The sequence below is a fragment of the Schistocerca nitens genome, chromosome 1 (genome assembly GCF_023898315.1).
Source record: "Schistocerca nitens isolate TAMUIC-IGC-003100 chromosome 1, iqSchNite1.1, whole genome shotgun sequence".
Classification (NCBI taxonomy): Eukaryota; Metazoa; Arthropoda; class Insecta; order Orthoptera; family Acrididae; genus Schistocerca; species Schistocerca nitens.
This window is the reverse complement of record NC_064614.1, coordinates 738030191-738050550: the sequence shown is the minus strand read 5'-3', so window position 1 is coordinate 738050550 and position 20360 is coordinate 738030191. Positions and strand designations below refer to the sequence as shown.

At 41.1% G+C, this 20360-nt stretch overlaps 1 protein-coding gene across 3 annotated transcripts in view; it reads right to left on the bottom strand.

Annotated features, from left to right (window-relative positions):
• LOC126260221 (protein pellino-like) overlaps nucleotides 1–20360 on the bottom strand; it is a 141835-nt gene that overhangs the window by 112990 nt on the left and 8485 nt on the right. For 2 of the 3 annotated variants that reach the window (XM_049957526.1, XM_049957532.1), the window contains exons 3-6: nucleotides 16105–16206; nucleotides 15194–15323; nucleotides 5739–5840; nucleotides 4131–4310 (exon numbers count right to left, since the gene is read on the bottom strand). In XM_049957526.1, coding sequence (XP_049813483.1) covers nucleotides 4131–4310; nucleotides 5739–5840; nucleotides 15194–15323; nucleotides 16105–16206 — 514 coding nt within the window. The remainder of the gene's footprint in view (nucleotides 1–4130; nucleotides 4311–5738; nucleotides 5841–15193; nucleotides 15324–16104; nucleotides 16207–20360) is intronic. The other variant, XM_049957541.1, reaches the window with a different exon arrangement.

Below are 20360 nucleotides of genomic sequence, written 5' to 3'. Positions count from 1 at the left end.
AAATAAAGCCTTTCAGGGACTCCTACAGCAAAATAACATTTTAACCACCCACTCTATAAATATTTATACCAATCATAAAAATGTTGAACAACAAGCAATTTCACTTAAGCACAATGACAACAGGCACAAAATGCACAGAAAACAGGAAAAATAACAATCAATATATGGATCATGTGCGACTTCCTGATTTCTGTAAACACCTATTCGTAAAAGAGACTAAAAACGTCTAATGAGTGAAGGACTCCTGACTTCTGGCTTAAAACAAATGTTGGGTTTACAAAACATATGCCTTTGGTTTGACAATGATAGGCTACAAATGGGGAGAAAACGTGAAAAATTGCGAGTCTCTCACCTAAATCTGAAGAGTTGGCAGGTATGCTGCTGCAACCCACATCCATTTGAAACTGTTAGTACACTTGTCTCTTGGTGTCCTGATATTATTTTAACCCCATACATTGCCCTCTAATACTAAACTGACAATTCCTTGATGTCTCAGAATCTGTGCAATCACCCAATCCCTTCTTTTAGTCAAGTTATGTCACAAGTTTCTTCTCGCCAATTCTATTCTGTACCTCCTCATTAGCTAAGCAATCAACCCATTTAAACTTCAACATTCCTCTGTAACACTTACAATCTAGCCCAGCAGATTTAAATGAGGAAAGCAACATTTCAAGTTTAAATGAAGATGTGCGGAAAAACGGACTAACCCTCAAATGTAGAAGCTTACAAATGGTGTATATGTGGACAAGGAAAAAAAATTCCCGGATTTCCCAGTTAAAAATACACTTTCTCCCAGGTGAAAACACATTTTCCAGTGTTAAGTGACAGTATATTTTCCCTTATCAATCCTTTGAATAGTTATGGTTTTATACTTGGGCATAGAATTTCCCAGCACTTTAGAAAACGAAACTCAGGGAAAAAGACACGCTTTGGAAATATCTTTGATGTGCAGCAACATGTACACTGCGTATTTTCATATTACAGAACTATATGTTGGAATTCCACTAAACACTGCATGTTACTCTCCGAATCATTGAAATCGAAATTGCGATGCGCTTTCATAAGCCAGTCATAGCTCATGTCACGTGATCTCGCCAGCCGATGACAGTGGATATTCAGAGCATACGACATGTGATATTCAGATCATAGGACAGGAACATCAGTAAGTAGCACGAAGACACAAACAGGGAAAGTTAATAGTTTAAATTAATATGTATAGTGTTGCTACAAGAAAAGAAAAGCTTTCACATATAGTATCAGTCACTAAGGTTAATAAGCTGCAAGAGAAGCTAAGCTTTCGCATATAATGTTGATTTTTTTTTGCGCGTGTTACACTTCAAGATACACCACACAAATGTGACAGTAAAATTTTTAATAATGACATAAATAGCTGATCTTCAGGGTTCGTGTAAAACATTGAAACATCATACATTATGTCATAAAAGAAACAAGACATTAGAGAATACTCCAAGAGCATCGGAATTTTGTGAGGCATACTAAAATTTGCACATTTAAAGTGCGTACTTAAATTGCACAGTCGTATGTCCAGATTCCCAATGAAGTAGTCCTCGACCTGATATTAAGCTTTCCAGTGTGGTTTTCGGACTGCAAATTTTCTTGGAACAACAGTACTGTATTATATTATGTTTGGTTCTATAGTATGACATAATGCCATATGTGCTAGAAGATGAAAACGTGCACTTGAAATGCAGCGAAGAGTTGAAACAAGCCGGTACTGTGAAATTAAACATTTCATTTCAAATACATTGACTGCCTCTGCGGAAAAGGTTAATAAAAGTCAAATTTCTTTGGCAAACAGGCAAAAATAACTTCATTGTTCCACAAGGCGATTAATGCTCGACTGTCAGAAAGGTGGAAACTAATGACATATTTTAGCCTTCCGTAATTATGTGAATGTATTTTAATTCACTTGACAGCTCCCGGCCACAGATATCGGTTTTGTTTTCATTTGACATGAGAGTAAATGAAGGGAAACAGCAAAAACAGTAAATGTAAACACGGGTCACGTGGAGACTACACACTTCCCCACTATAACTCGGACTGCTCTGTGAATCAGCCCTGGATTTATGATATTGCGAACCGGGCCAATACAAAAAATAAATAAATAAAATATAAAAAGATTGATTTTTCAAAAATATGTTCATCTTGTAGCGCACATCTTTCTGAAAAGTCTGAAACATAAAACGTGTGTGTTCAAGGAGACATTTGGTCTGAAGTTTGCCAAAAGTCAGTGCCACGCCTCTTCATAAAGCATTCTTCTACCGCATGTCACTGTATTTCGCTCTGTGGAAATGAAATGTGCATATTTTGTAATGGATGCCATCAAACTATATTTAGGACAGTGGAAATTGAAATGTCCTGTGGTGCCTCTCCTGCTCCCAGTTGGCCTGTTTGACAGCCTGTCCCTCTTAAAAATCTCGCATTTAATAGGCGGATGGGATTATTTGTAATCAGGAGAACAAGAACTCTTCAGAAGATTTGCACTCTTTATTGCCTATTAGCTAATAACTTACTGTTTTGCACAACATAAAATTAAACATAGGATACATACAACCAATAAATACAAGAGATAGGCAAGAAAGTACACATTTCTTAAATCTTTAGCTCCTAGCATTTTTTTCTCTCTAATCTTGCAACAGCTTTACATGGTACGCTTTTCTTTCTGCGAAAGAATCTATTACCTCATCAAAGTTCATCATACGCTTTGCTGCATGAAAAATCAAAATGTCATTACCTAATACCAAAAAAGCTGTTAACACAAATAATACCCAAGACTGATGTGGTTTCTCGATCTGATTACGTCTTTTGTCACTGTCTGCAAGGTAAAACAAAATAGGTCTTTCTAATATTGCAGCAGTTTTGTAACACACACCAAATAAATGACTGTTTTGGCACAAATGGTCATTTGTACAACACGAAAGAATATAATTCATGAAGTACCAATATCAAATGCCTATTAGGCCTACTACAAACAAAATGTTAGGAAATAGTTTCACGTTTCATTCATACGCACCAGTTTCTCAAGCATGAGATCGAAAAGTATTACGAAATTTTTATATACATTGGAATCATCTTATTCTTCCACAATTTGTGTGATGCCCCGTTTCTTCACCTTTCTCGTTCTAGCAAACAATCTTGTCATCACCAATTCTGTAGCTATTCCTACCATTTTCAAAATTTGTTTGTCGATTAAGTTCACTAACCCTGCCAGAATCACATGTTTAGTTATCCCGTGATTATTTTCTGGTTAGGCATTAATACGTGTTCGTACAACACGTTTTCCGCGTTACTTCCAGAATAGAACTTAAGCGGCTGCTAGCCAGGGACTTTACAACTGGTCCTTACTATTGTAGCGATCTGGCCAAACATTTTCTGTGACAATTTCATTTTCTTGGATACACCGAGAAGATAACACATAATCTCTCTCACCTGTTATTCCTGTTAGTCATCTATTACCATTCTAGTAGTCTGAATTTATGGATTTCGCTAGTAATTATAACACCACTGATCATTCACAAACACAATCAACCACATAATCAGAGAGCAATTGGCATTCATCCGTTCGGCTTCACTCCGCTCAGTTCGTATAGCCCCGTCCCCTTTTGTCTTCAAAAGTTTATTTCTACATGCGACTAGGATTCTTCTGACAGAGACATCACATACACTATGCACGCATTCAAAAATCAACTTATGATTCATTCAGAAATCGACTTAAAATGTGTTCAAAAACCAACAGGGAAGGGTTTCAAAATCATATGAATAACCAATAGACTGCACTGGACTCCAAGTAAAACTGTTGCAAGATCAGTACTGAGTGTCAGCAGCCATAAACATCATCTCACCTCAACTCATCACATTGCTTCACGTCACACAGAAACACCACATTTGGATGTCTGCATCTTTAAATATGCACTCCACTGAACAGTTGTTGTTACCAATGAAAATTAGATTTTCATTCATTTACAATGTTGTCTGCTACAATTCTTCATCATTTATAAATATTACCAATCAGACGAATAGCCATTTACCATATCAGAAGATCTGTAATCAGGATGAATTACGAACAAAAGATTACGCAAAATATAGATTTAAAATGCTAATAAACTTACACCCAAGAATATGTTGCAAGCCTCATTGAAGCCTGCTGCGAAGATTCGGACATCTCTGCAACTCTTTCGATCTGCTAGGACACGACATGCATACCTCGATACGGTACTTGTTGCCCTGCCAGCATGTCTACTTACATCCATGACTACAAAATCGATTGGTGGCTCAGCTGAGCGTCCAATCTGCAAAATGTTAAAACTGTTAGTACATACACTGAAATTTACAAGAAAGAATGTACGTTTTAATGAAGAAACAACTCAAAACTACATGGAGAATCACAGAAGAAAAGGTTCCCCTTTTTTTTGTGGAGATGCAGAGAAACTGTTACTGTTGTTGTTGGCCACACTGCTATGAGTGGCTTTTCCTCCACTTGCAAGTAAGCATGTGTAGTGTAGGTACTTTGTCACTGTAGTGTTCATTACAGGTGACAAAGCAGCAATACAAGTATTGCATTAAGAGTCAACAGCCATAGACTTTCAAACCTGTACATTTTTTGCTCGGAATGCCACAAGCAGAAACTGTGACCCATGTGGTGATTCCTCAAGCAATACCAATTACCAGAGCAGGAGAAAGCTGGGGTGTATGTTGTGGGACAGCAAGAGAGCAGTGAAGTATTCTACAGCCCTCTTTGCAGTGAGCCGATGACTCACAAGCCTTCATACTTGCAAACTTTCAGACAAAATACTCCAGACTGCACAGTCACATTCTCCTGGTCAACTACATAGTGCAGACACTGCAGCTACACTGCAGTGACTTGGGTGTTGTCGAGGGGAACCAGAGATCGAGAAAATCAGGGCTTGTTGGTTAAGAATGGCTCGTGGCCTGGAATCAGGGCAGCAGGCACATAGATAGGAATGTGGCACCAGTGAGCTTGCTCTAGTCAAGGGAGGGTGAGTTATGCACAAAATACCACGACGTGAAGAAGTGGGCTGGAAGGGGAGATAGAAAAGTGGAAGAGTGCAAACAGGAGGGTGAGAGTGTAGGATGAGTGAAAGAGTCATGGGTTGAGTTAAGTGGCCACTACCACACCTACCTTTGGCCAGAACACACTTACTGGTGGCTAACTCCTACACTGTGCCTATGGCTCTCTCTCCACCCCAGCCTAACATTTGCTACCATCCCTGTTTCTTTATCAACTTGTCCCAACACAACCATAGCCTAGCTGCAGAGCTAGCACAATGTTGTCAATCAGGAGAACACTGCCATGAAGAGTGTGTACACACATAGGTCTGTGTGTGTAAGTTCATTCTATTAGGTCTAATCAAAAGACTTGACCAAAAGCTAACTATGTTCTCAGTTATTTTATGTGCTTAGATTCGGCTGGTTAAATCGATTGAAAGTTTGAAGGAAGGCAAGAGCATATCACCTCCAATGCCCAGTAAAACACTATGCTGTTCAACTGAAGGTTGGTTTGATGACAGCTTTTCTCTTTACTTAACAACTCAGTATCTCAACTATTTTGGGAGTTGTTAGTGCCACTACTTCCATTATTTATACTCCACAGCAACATTATTCACTTGATATAATTCCAAATATCTTTAGTTTCCCAATTTGTACAATTCATTCAATACAAACACTACAGAGAAGAGAATAACATGATGATGGTTTACCTGAAACATGTCTGTTTCCCTGTCTCTTGCATACTGAACAAGAACAGTTTCAGAGACGGAAAACTTGTAAATCACATTATGTGATTTTGAATCCAGCGCCGCCTGAAACAATGTTTTTTTTCCCCAAAATCACAAATACTTTTACAATCTGCATAGTACTACATAATCATTATACCTACTACAGCTGCGAGTCACAAACAATGGACGTCGAGTTTAGGCTTGTTCTGCATACATACGTCACGCATTCTCTGACAGCCAATGACCTTTCAGTAGTGTTCTGAGCACCCTTTTGTGAATGTCATAGCCAATGAGAGCATTAAACATGATCATAGAGTGTCTTTAGTGAATTTTTATTCCATTTATTGCAAGTTGTCATCGCTGATAGTGGTGCTAAGTGACAAATTCTACATAAAGAGAGAATCTGCTGGATATAAATGTTTTCTTTAAATGCAAAGCGTACACACACACACACACACACACACACACACACACACACACACCAACTGGCACTTGAAACCAGCAACAATGCAATCCGCATCCATGTCTCAAACTGCCATCATTCCTGAATCGGACTAGAAACACTGCGTGAAGGTACATATAAGCAGTCACACGAATGAAGTGTGTGGTAAGGTAGAACAATCTTGTTCTACGACTGTTTTTTCAAACAGCATTATACATTTTCCTCTGACCAATGTCAATGTCTACAAAGGAAATGGTATGCCCTCAACATTGGATGGATGGATGGGTATGTTGGTGTAGCCACATGACAGCAAGGTCTTCAGAACCCACACAAAACAGTTGGGGACGAGTGTCGGTAAAACACACTAAACAGGAGTATAAAACAGCAAGGTAACTAAAGTAACAATTTATGGAAACCTATGTGTCATTCCTGCTTCCATCTTTTTATCAGCGGGTGAAAGCAGTCACGGAGCCGTTTAAAAGCTATTATGTGTTCCAGGGAAGGATGCCACTTATGTCACTGTAGAGCTCGTCGAAGTTCTTTAATGGCCTCAGCGATTTCCGGCGACCACCAAAGGACTGACTTTTGCCGGGGGCACCCTAAAGAACAAGGGATCGTGTTTTCTGCCACAGACACGATCATTCTAGTGACCCGCTCAACTACCACATTGATGGAACCATGTGGGGGGGATTCAACAGTGACAGCAGACACCCGGGGAATGGTGCTGGGGGAGTGACAGGAAGATGGGAAAGTAGTCACTACCACACAAGTCGTCATGGGCTCTCCAGTGGACAGATTGGAGATGTCCTGGGCTGTAGAGGGATAAATCAAAGGCCGAGTAAGTGCCATGAGCAACAGTGAAAAGTGTGGGGACCCTAGTATTTAAGGGGCAGAGGTCAAGTTGAGACAGGGAAGTTTCGACATCTCCACCTTGGCAAGTAAGCACGGTGCCACCCCACAAGGGGTTATGGGCCTTAAAATCTCCCAAAAGTAGGAAAGGTTTAGAGAGTTGATGAATCAGTGCAGCCAATGCATCCAGGGGTACTTCACCATCTGGATGAAGATATATGTTGCAGACAGTTATTTCCTGCTTCATCCTTATCCTGACAGCCACAACTGCAAGAGGGGTTTGAGGGGGCACAGATTCACAGCATACTGAGTTCAGAATATAGACACTATTATAGTCGCTTGGTTCTTTTAATATCCCCTGTGGCCGCGGAGGGCTGGGGTCCACATTGCCAGGAACCAGGTTTCTTGGACGGCAATGCAGAAAGCAACTATTAAGCTTAACAGTTGCCGTAGCTCAGCTAGGTGGTGGAAAAAACTGCAGCAATGACACTGAAGGATCACATTATCATGTGGCTGGGAAGGCATGAAGCACGCAAAGAGGCAAGTTATGCCTCAGGGTCACCTGCTGCCACTGATTGAGTATCTGTATCCATTCGTATTGTATATGAGGCATCAGTGAGATCCAGGTCCTCAGTGGCATTAAGACCTCCAACTCACCCACAGATGCAGAACTCGTAGGGAGTGGGGGTGTTGGGGCCAGTGGACGGTCCTTTTTCTTAGCAGACTTCTTTGTTTGCTTGCCCTCTCACTTCTCTTTAGGGGCTTGCTGGGAGGACTTCTCTGAAGTAACTTCAGGCATGGAGGAAGACCATGAAGCTCTTCATCCATTAGCTTTTGGCTCCTTTAGCCATTGGCTAATGTCCGCTGTGGCATTAGTGGAGACGTTGGGAGAGAGAGTCCCAAGGGACCCCTTCCACGCGAGAGTAGCCGCAGGAGACGGTTGCTTTCTGGCTGGTGGGAGGCAACCAATGTCCCCTACGTTTCGGGGTGGGGGAGGGGGGGGGGGGGGGCTTGCTCCCGAAGTAAGTACTTTGCGAGCAACAGAAGGAGAATTTCCCCCTACCACCAAGGGGGCACAGAGCGTCAACTGTTCGTGGCACAGAGTGTGGTACGACTGGCACTTGCGATGGTAATGTTGCTGCAACATATGTGAACGTCAACCGAACAGGGTGCAATCGCTCAAATTTACGTTTAGCCTCTTGGTAAGCCAACTGGTCCAGGGTCCTGTACTCGTATGATGTTCCACACCTTTTGGAGTACTGTGCAGTCTGGCGAACAGGGGGATTACTGCTCTCCACAGCTGATACAAGTGGGAGGAGGCGCACATGGATTATCTGGATGCAGTGAACGTCCGCAGTCTCGACACGTGTCACTTTAAATGCAGCGGGAAGCCATGTCCCCAAATTTCCAGCACTTAAAGCACTGCAAACGGGGAGGGACATACGGTTTAACGTCACAGCAGTAAACCATCACCTTGACCTTTTCAGGCAATGAATCGCCCTCAAAGGCCAAGATGAAGGCACTGGTAGCAAGCATGTTGTCATTGGGTCCACTGTAAACGTGCCGGATGAAATGAACACCCCACCATTCTAGATTGGCGCAGAGCTCGTCGTCAGACTGCAAGAGGAGGTCGCTATGGAAAATAATCCCCTGGACCATGTAGAGGCTTTTATGGGGAGTGACGGAAACAGGAATATCACCCAGCCAGTCACAAGTGAGTAATGCCCGGGATTGGGCTGGGGATGTTGTCTGAATCAAGACTGCAACGCTTCTCATCTTGGACAGCACTGTCACTTCCCCAAACTTATCCTCAAGATGTACAACAAGAAATTGAGGCTTTGTATGTAGAAAGGAATCCCCATCCATTCTGCTGGAGACTAAATACCGAGGTGAATACGGTTCTTCTTTCTGTAGTCCAACATTTCTCCCATGGTGTAGCGATGGAGGGAAACGATTTAGGGTCATATCTGTCAGCACTGCACTTGATCTTGCCCTTCTTAGAGACTGCTGGTGCCATACGGTCACTAGCAAGAAATGACCTAGTCCACTTCATTGTGGGTCATCTGCCCTCACGCCACCCACTCCGATTAGGGGCTCTTCCCATGGACGCAACCCAGCCAAAGCAAAGGCCAACTGGCATGATGGCCATTGCCGGTAGTTCTGATAACCCAGGAAGACAAGACATCTACTCCTTGGCATACGTAGGGAACTTACAGCTCAGGCATCAGCAGTGCGATCCCTGTGGTGTGTGTTGTGAGGGGGGCTACCACCAAATGGGTACATGATGGCCCCACCACAACGGTCTGGCTAATGTGCTGGATATTGGGCACAGAGAAATCCAATATTGTCATAGGGAAAAAAGAGGACAGGAGACAATGGAAGAAGATGACATACCACAGAAAGTGTCCTCACCCCAAATAGTTGAACTGCAGGTGGAGATGCCAAGACAAGAGGTTTAGGAGATCGAATGTAGAGCACTACAGACAACTGATGCACCATGTACGTCATCCTTCCCCATAGGGCCCGCACTGCTGTAGAATTTGGAAAGGATCAGGTCAAATCATAAAATGGGAACTGAACTTATAGGGCCGAAAAGTGTGAGACTCCTTTTAGTCGCCTCTTACGACAGGCATGGATACCTCGGGCCTATTCTATCCCCCGGATCTGCAGGGGGACTGTTGAATCAGCATGCTACTGAGAAAGTGACGTACATTGTTGTGCCAATGTGGTGGTGCTCCATCCTGTTGGAGAATGAAGTCATCAGACACCTCCTAAAGTTGTGAAAAAAGTCAATTCTGCAGCATCTGGAGATCACTCATTCCAGTCACTGTATTTTCCTGTGCAAGGTCAACCTGGACTCTTATCTGTGAACAAGTATCCTGTCTCTTCAAATTGGCGATACCAACGATAAATGCTTTTGGGTGAAGGCAGATCAGTGACATAACGTGAATAAAAAGCACAGTGGACACAAATCACGAACTGACTCTTTAGAAACTGTAGTACACAAAACACACACGTGTTGAGCGAACGCCATTTTACCTCTGGTTGACTGCAAACTGAGAAGACGAGGTGATTAACATCTAAGGGCAATTTTCTCAAACTCTAGGCCATGCCCATTCAAACCACACACACATTTTCTTGTCAGCACGTTCCACACTTCTGAGCCATTAGGCCCTACCATCCAAAATCAGGCCATTCATGCTGAAACCCCCCTGTAAAAATAAAATAAACGGTAACAATTTGCAGTCATCCCTTTTGATCAATAGGTAGATCGTAATCTTTTGGTAGATAATTTTTACTCATCTTTTGCAGGATCACTGTCTAGAACTGTAGTGAACAGCAGCGTAATCATCAGTGTGAATTTGTTATGCTTATAATTAATTCACACAAAGCAGGGGTGCTCGACCCATCAATCGCAATTGACTGGATGATCGCCATGGCTCTACGAGTTGATCTTTCAAAACGTTTATCCAAAATCTGTTCAAATGAGCTCTTTTTGTGAAAAACCCATTTGAAGCAGCGAGTTATTTGCACAGTATTTGTACGCAGTAAACCTGGCAACCTGTCTCCAACTCTTTCATCTCCATCAGCATTTCACTAGCTTGAATCTTTAATGCTCGTGCCAAGCAAGTCTTTCATCATGCATGGTGAGGCTACTTCTTGCCAACTGTAACTTGGCGTTGTGGTGAACAGGGAGAGCACTAAGGGTTTGGTGCGGTATGAGAGGGGGGGGGGGGGGGAGTCCACCTCCAATAGGCAACACAAACCTCAGTTATGAGCTTCCATGGACCAATAATGTGCACAACGGAGGTAATGAGCAATTGTTAATTAAATAATTTGTAAAATAAATTAATTAAATACTTCACAAAATTGCTGTCTATATCTACATGTCAAACTCCTCTTCACTCATTCTCGAAACAATTGCAATCAAAATGGCGCAAAAACACACAACACAGGGACTGCACAGCTCAATGACAATGCAGTCAACCATGGCAAATAGTGTTACTAATCAGGACTAGGGAGTCCACACGCCAAGCTATCGTTCTCATTCAGTAAAGTAGTTGTGAAACATGAGCGCGGCTAAACACAGGAAAACATACCACCTCCATGATGAGTGGGGAGAACAGTTTTTTGTATAATGCATGAAGGTAGGTGTATATGTTCAATACGTAGAACCGAAAGAGGCAAATACTGAATGCAACTTTAGAACAATAACTTCCTAACCTTAAAAGTAAATTACAATCACAATAGTCGTGTTTTGTAAAGCCTGTACAAAAGAGTCTTTCATCAAACAGAGCATCATTTTGTGTATCAGAAGTACTCATGAAACATGCAAAAGCATTTGACGATGGTAGAGTTATTAGGGGAAGCTTTCTGGCAGCTAGTTAATCCATTTCCAAATTGCAGACTAAATCAGATATAGTATCAGCCAACAGAAGCATAACTCTGTCATGGCCTGCTAATACAAGAAAACTGGCATCAATGGCACAAGATACAACAGGTCAACTGATAACAGATTTGCAGTTCCACTTGGCTTTCTCAATGCCGTTGGACCAGTCAGTAGATAGAGATGAATCACTTCAAGTTATGATTTTTGAAAGATTTACATTTTTTGATTACACGGAATTTTTACCTTGAAAGACACTACACGAAGAGAAGATTTTTACAATGTGTTCAAATCCATCATTTCTGAATATAATTTGTCAGTTCAGAAACTTGGGTCTATTACTACTGATGGAGTGCCTTGCATGGTAGTGGACATATTTTGAAAATTGGGCATCTCAGGAGTGTTGTCACAAAAAAAATTTAATTCAACATTCTCACAATCAGTACAGAGAAAAAAAGTTTAGAGTGCCGTTAAGTACCAGCTATTGCACATCACAGTTTGATGGCTGAGTGGAGATATGGTTCTAAAGAGATTTAGAGAACTTCTGTAAGCGATAAAATCTGTGTGGTCTATCTGTATAATGGAGCTATATGTTGTTCTGCACAGAAACAAAGTCATCATTCAGAGACTTCCATCTTCTGAAAAGGGTTTCAAGGTGAGAATGTGGTAGACAAGCTAGAAAATCTGGAACAGGAAATCTGAAGGCTCGGTTCAGATGCAGAGGGCATTAATGAAATGAAATGCTAATGAAGGAATGAAAGTTAATGAAATGAAATGGAAAGAAGGTAAGGATTTCTGGTTAGACGAATAAATAATAACTCCACCACAGTAGGAGTAGCATATGTTATTAGGGGGAGAGGGGGGGGATTTTGCCTGTTGATCAAAAATACAAAATGGCTTTCGTGTGGGGGAGGGAGAGGGGGAGATGGGGGTAGTGGGGGAGATGGGGGGTAGGGGGGGAGATGGGGGGTAGGGGGGGAGATGGGGGGTAGGGGGGGAGATGGGGGGTAGGGGGGAGATGGGGGGAGATGGGGGGTAGGGGGGAGATGGGGGGAGATGGGGGGTAGGGGGGAGATGGGGGGAGATGGGGGGTAGGGGGGAGATGGGGGGAGATGGGGGGTAGGGGGGAGATGGGGGTGGGGGTAGGGGGGGGAGATGGGGGGGTAGGGGGCGAGATGGGGGGTAGGTGGGGGGAGATGGGGGTAGGGTGGAGATGGGGGTAGGGGGGGAGATGGGGGGTAGGGGGGGAGATGGGGGGTAGGGGGGGAGATGGGGGGTAGGGGGGGAGATGGGGGGTAGGGGGGGAGATGGGGGGTAGGGGGGGGAGATGGGGGGTAGGGGGGAGATGGGGTGTAGGGGGGGGAGATGGGGGGTAGGGGGGGGGAGATGGGGGGTAGGGGGGGGAGATGGGGGGTAGGGGGGGAGATGGGGGGTAGGGGGGGGAGATGGGGGGGTAGGGGGGGAGATGGGGGGGGTAGGGGGGGAGATGGGGGGGTAGGGGGGGAGATGGGGGGTAGGGGGGGAGATGGGGGGTAGGGGGGGAGATGGGGGGTAGGGGGGTAGGGGGGAGATGGGGGGTGGGGGGGAGATGGGGGGGTAGGGGGGGAGATGGGGGGTAGGGGGGGAGATGGGGGGTAGGGGGGGGAGATGGGGGGTAGGGGGGGAGATGGGGGGTAGGGGGAGATGGGGGGTAGGGGGGAGATGGGGGGTAGGGGGGAGATGGGGGGTAGGGAGGGAGAGGGGGGAGATGGGCGGTAGGGGGGGAGAGGAGGGATAGGGAGTGAGAGGGAGGAGATTCTGCCTGTGGATTAAAAATACAAAATGGCTGTTGTGTAGGACTAAATTTCTTTGAATGATAGAAACACAGTAATGAAAATGAACATTTTAAAAGATGTGTCTCAACATACAGCATTCAATCGTTTCATACATTCTCGATTTGGTACACCACAATTTGTTGTTGAAACTCTTTTCTGTAAGGAACAATGGAAAGCCAAGTGAGAAAACTCAGAAAATCATGTCTGGAATAACTCCAATTATAAAATTTTCAATGATATGGCACTGAAAACATATAACTGGGTCATTCTATGCCAATTCTGATGAATTTTGTATAAACAATTGCACATGTTCCGAATAAACACTGGTAGAGTTCCATGATGATTAATTCAATATTTCCGGCGACATAGCCATTGTTTGATTTCACAGCACAGTTATCAACACTGTACACATTTCCAGCAACTTGGAGACATACTATCTCCAGCAATATTTTCTTGAAAGAAACAAAACTAAGCCGTCTTGTACAACTTGAAGCAAAGTCAGCCAAAAACACTGATGCATGGAAGGAAAAAAAAGTGAAGTTTAGCTTTTTGTTATTTCTGGAAGTAATTGTGAGACACACCTGAAACACTGCATGTAACAACTTAATGATAAAAGGTCTTAAAATTTCATATTCATTCTCCAGTTGCTTTTCTATAGTTTGAGGACAAAGTAATGATATTTCTAGAAAAGCCAAAACTGTTTTTAATTAGAAACACCTTGTTCTAAGTCACCTAAAAAGTATATCTGGTTTTGCAACTCAAGCATATAACGCCCTAAAAAAGAACAATGTGGATGTGCATCGAAAATGGGCCCATATTCCACTGGTACTCAAATTAAACATGGCATCTTTTATTATGTTCTGCAATTGTTTAGTACTTTCCGTGGAAGGTATTGAAACTCTTCATGGCTAGAAGTGGAGAAAGTCCAAATAACTCACAAAATTTAAAAAAAAAGGGGGTGTCTTGTCACAACTCACCTTGACATGTTTCAGTCTGTTTTTCTGCTGTAACTACAAAATCAAACTGGTTATAGGTTTCACAATTTAGCTGTGCACTACAAAGGCAGTGGACATCATGGTAGTAAAGTTGGTGCATAACATCTGCTGCACACATCACATAAATAGCCTATACGTTTTACACCAGTCAACATTGCGTAAATTTTTTGAAGTTCATAGCAGTCTTCCAGACATTTTTTGGAATGGATTCTTGTTATAGAGAACTTAGACTGTCTTTATTGTGTAATGCTACTGATGTGCTGGTTTAATTCTGGTTTAAGGTACAGCATGCTTTGCATTAGGATAGTTTGCTGTTAATGTGGAATATTAAAGTACTGATTAAAAATTGTATGAATGTTTTACGATCCATGGTGGCTTAACAACTCCTGGTTCCTTTTAAAGTGTGAAAATGATCATCCCTATCACCATAAGGGCCAAGTTCAACAGCAGCCAAGAGTGAGTGTCAGAGGCCAAAGCTACATATAGAAGTTTTTTTTTTTTTTTTTTTTTTTAGGATTCTACACTTATATTTACTTCAAGCTACTTAATTTTTTAGCAGGTTTCATTAATGTGCTGTAGAATATCATGAGGAAAGCTATATTCCCGGTCACATGATGTCACTGATGCGATTGTTTGAGAAGAAATTTTGATAAGATAGAACCCAAAAAGTTAACACTTTTCAAACGTGTGCCTCAAATTATTAGAGCTGCAACAAAGACAAAGCTACTCTTTTTATTGGATTCTTTATTCTATTTCATTATTAATAAAAAGAATTTTGTCTGCAGAAGACACTTGTGAAAGTGTGTCAAAAATAGTCATTTTGGCAGTTTTAGAATATCTGTCAACTTTGCTCCCAATTATTCAACTACTGGAAAGCAGATGAATAGTGAACTTTATAGTCTATGCATTGTATTGGTAAGCTATTATGTGAAAAGATTAAACTGACATACCTTCAACACCTGCGGAGTTTTTGCAATGCAAGTTCTCACGTATTTGACACCATCCCCATAATATTTTCTAATTATTTGGCAATAGCTTTTGACCCTTCCACGATTAAATGGTGGTTTAAAACCATTGTACCTACAAACAAAACACAACAATCAAACTATTTATCTTGGTAACTTAAATGTTAATACCACAATAACAGAAATTTGAGAATAGGAATAATAAAAAAAATGAGAAATTTTCTTTTTGATTTATGTGAATAACAAGCTAGGTGTCTGGTTCCTTCTGCACAGAGCATACTTTTCTGTCACCAGTGTGCTCCCACTCTGTCCCAAATCACTTATCTCCAGCCCTGGAACTACAAATAAGCACCATATTGAGCCACAGTTTCCCATTCTGACTCTCCCTAGATAAATTTACACATTCAAAGAACTATTGCTGTCATTTCTTAACTTAATACTTATAATGTTTTCTTTATGTCACTCATAATGAATGCTACAGTGGTGAAGTAACTTCACAACGCATGAACTAACACTAAAACCAACACCATATGTTCTATGTGCACCCCGAAGCACACACTAAAAGCATGGCAGCATAATATTATTAACTGGAGCATCAATTGGCGCACTGTCCCTTGACACCGCACATCGCCCCACCGTACATTTTCTCACATGCACACCACTATAGCTGTATTCAACCATTTAGCACAAATATTTTCCATTTCAATGTAGAAACTACAGTTAATCATAAACCTGTGTTTATTGTTATGTCCAGTCTCATCTTTCAGAAAAAAAAAAAGGAAATGATAATAGTAATAGCAGTACCAGAATAGAGTAATAGTAGTAGTAGTAGTAGTAGTAGTAAAACATTTGAAACATACGTACATTAATATACTACAAATTTTCGGCATACTCACCCTATTATGTAGAAGGTACCGTAAGGGATTATTTGCGGTATAAAGCCATGGGGTTCAGATACCCTGGGATGTTTTAGCAATGGTGCATAACATTCGTCACCTCTGTGAGAGGAAAATTAAATAAAATGAATACACAGATTCAGTTTATATTTTAGTTCATATTTACTCTATCTCTTATTACTAAACCAACAGAGCAGAAACTTAGCCTGAACAGGATACAGAACCCTCAGCATCTCATTCCCACTAATATCTGCAAGTTTTGGAAACTGCCTCTACTTAACATAACAGTGTTGTTTTATCATTTAAGATGTGCTCCATTGATTTTTTAGAATATTTCTCTTGGTAACTTAAATGTTAATACCACAATAACAGAAAATTGAGAATAGGAATAACAAACGAAAATGAGAAATTTTCTTATTGATTTGTGTGAATACTGGCATATAATTCCTCAAATTATTCTGTTAATTTCTTACATTTGGAACAGTATTAAGAATCACACATCTCATTATAATGGACTAGGAATATAGTCCAAACAAAAAAATCATATAATAAAAAACTATTTCCTTACAAAAATTGCATTCTGTAATAACTTAAAAACTGAACTGTCTAAACAGCAACATCTTCAAAATATGGAAAAAAAACATTAAAAACAGCTTAAACTACTGAACTATCTCTCCAAGCTGCTGGGTACCTGATTCACTGACATTACAATTCAACCATCAGTGGCCTACAATCCCACTACGTCATCCTGTAAGAATAGCATTGGATCAGCATCTGACTGTATAACAACAGTCAAATAAGCAGCTGACATTCACTTCAATAACAGCGTCAGTGAAAGAGTTCTCCACAAACTGGTCTCGGGGGGGGGGGGGGGGGGGAGGAGGAGGAGGAAAGGGGGGGGGGGGCAGAGACACAAAAGCTCCTTATCAGAAAATTACATGAGATACTATCCCCCAACACAAAAAGTCCAAATACAGTCTCTGAAGGCACAAGAAATGATAGCACAGTTTATTAATGACCAAAGTAAATTCATGAATGTTCTTAAAGACTGTACGGTAAGTTTTACTCACTACTGACCAATGATACAATAGGAAGACATCACAACTTTTCAAAAGGTGCCTGAGAAAATATTTCCACTCAAATATTTTTAAAAAGTTAAAAGGCAATACAAAGAACTCCCCCTCCCCCCTTCCCTCCCCTCCAACACCATAAACCATGGACCTTGGCGTCAGTGGGGTGGCTTGTGTGCCTCAGCAATACAGATAGCCGTACCCTAGGTGCAACCAAAAAGGAGGGTTATCTGCTGAGAGGCCAGATAAATGTGTGGTGCATGACGAGAGGTAGCAGCCTTTGCAGTAGTTGTAGGGACAACAGTCAGGATGATTGACTGATCGGGCCTTGTAACATCAACCAAAACGGCCTTGCTGTACTGGTACTGCTAATGGCTGAAAAGCAAGGGGAAACACTAGCAATAATTTCTGCTGAGGGCATGCAACTATACTTTATGGTTAAATGATGGCATTCTTTTGGGTAAGGTATTCCAGAGGTATTCAGATCTCTGGGTGGGGACAGAAATAAGACTGGCAAGCCACAGATTAGCAAGTGCAATATTACATCCCTTAATCGAACAGGTAGCTTAGAAAATTTAAAGAGGGAAATGGATAGGTTGAAGTTACATATAATGGGAATTAGTGAAGCTTGATGGCAGGAGGAACAGGACTTCCAGTCAGGTGAATACAAGATTATAAATAAAAAGTGAAATAGGGATAATGCAGGAGTGGGCTTAATAATGAATAAGAAAATAGGAATGTGGGTAAGCTACCATGAACAGCATAGTGAATGTGTTGTTTTAGTCACAGAAAGCCTACGCCTACCTCAGTAGTACAATTTTATATGGCGGCTAGCTCTACAGATGAAGAGATTGAAGAAATGTATGATGGGATAAAGGAAATTGTTCAGATAGTTAAGGGAGATGAAAATTTAATCAAGGAAAAGATGGAAACAGAGTAGGTGAATATGGGCTGCGGGAAAGGAATGAAAGAGTAAGCTGCCTTGTAGAATTTTGCACAGAGCATCAACGTAATGATCACTAACAATTTTAAATAATCATAAAAGAAGGTTGTCTATGTGGAAGAGACCTGGAGATACTGGAAGGTTCCAGATTGATTACATACTGGCTAGAAAGAGATTTAGGAACCAGATTTTAAATTGTAAGGCACTTCCTGGAGCAGATTTAGACTGATCACAATTTATTGGTAATGAACTGTTGATTCAAACTAAAGAAAATGCAAAACGGTAGGAAACCAAAGCGATGGGACCTGGATAGGTTGAAGAGCAGTTGAACATAATGGACAGGTTCTTGAAAGGTGGACAGAAGATGAACATCAACAAAAGCAACAGAAGGATAATGGAATGTAGTCTAATTAAATCAGGCGAAGCTAAAAGAATTAGATTAGGAAATGAGACACTGAAAGTAGCAGATGAGCTTTGCTATTTGGACAGTACAGCAATAGATGATGGCTGAAGTACAGAAGGTATAAAAAGCAGAGTGGCAATGGCAAGAAAAGTAATTCTGAAGAAGAGGCATTCGTTACCACTGATTTAAGTGTTAGGACGTCTTTTCTGAAAGTATTTGTCTAGAGTGTTGCCAAGTATGGAAGTGAAAAATGAGCAATAAACAGTTTACACAAAAAGAAAATACCAGCTTTCGAAATGTGGTGCTACAGAAGGATGCTGAAGATCAGATGGGTTGACCACATAACTAACAAGGAGGTACTGAACAGAATAGAGAGACACGAAATTTTTGGCACAGATTGACCAAACGAGGAGATCAGTTGATGGGACACATTCTGACACACCAAGACATCACCAATTTAGTACTGGAGGGAATCGTGGTCAGAGGGGCGAGAGTAAAAATTGTAGATAGAGATTGAGAAGGATGTAAGTTGTACTACTTATTCAGAGACAAAGAGGTTCGCACAGGATATAGTAGCATGAAGAGCTGCATCAAACCAGTCTTCTGACTGAATACTACTACTACTATAACAACAACAACAACAACATAAAGAGCTTTTTACCCCAACCACTGTGTTTCATTTTCTTTCAGAGTACCATATAATGTCGAGAACTATTTTCTCTTTCAACAGAGCTGACTCATTCACTAGTTTTTTTTTTTTTTAACAAAAACTGTTTCATCAATTTATGTTGTTCTTTATCCGGAGTGTGAGCTCTTTCTTGGTTCAGGCACTGCAAAATCTTTTTTTTTTTTTTTGCTTTCAGATATTTAGCCTCTTTTGTGGGAGATGGCTGACACAGAAAATATAGAAGTGCCACACAATGTTTGCAAAGTGTAATAAAAACATAGCAAACAAAAAAATTACAATTAAGAAGGCATAAAGCACAAAACTCACGTTCATAACATAAATGAACATTGTGAGAATAGGCTAACTTACAATGTTAGCTGACAAATTCAGACGAAGCCACCCACCCCCACTCCGTATACAGTCAATCCCAAAACTTTTCTGAGAATCCTCGGTGCTGAAGTCCCGTTCTAATGATATTTCCTTATCAAGTATCAAATTAACAGTGCCCTTCGTATTTATTAACATTAGGCTAAATTTTGCACAAATAAACTAGTAACTGCTTCATTGCATGGATTCCAGAATTTAATATTTCCTTACAGAAAACCTGTATCTGGACAAGTGTTTGAACCATCATCTTTCTGAACTGAATACAATTTCAGTGTCTTACTACAGTATCACAATGCATTGGTGGCTCTTCAGTGCAATTACCAAGCAATAAGCCAAGAGACGAAAAGAAAGTATCAGCTGAAAGATTAAGTTTTTCCTTTGACTAGTTAATGCACACTGGAAACAAGCTATTTATGCAACAACTAAAATAATTTTCATTTCTAAAACATGCACACATATGATTTCAACATGGTGCAGAGATTGACAATTTGTTTTAAATGTTCACAACTGTAAAATTTTGCACTTTGCAAAACAAAAAAACCTGGTATCTATGACTATAATATCAAAGAGACACTGTTAGAATCAGCGTACTCGTACAAATACCTGAGTGTTAACACTTTGTAGGGATATGAAATGGAATGATCACATAGTTCAGTCATGGATAAAGTAGGTGGTAGAAAAAAATGGCTCTGAGCACTATGGGACTTAACATCTGTGGTCATCAGTCCCCTAGAACTTAGAACTACTTAAACCTAACTAACCTAAGGACATCACACACATCCATGC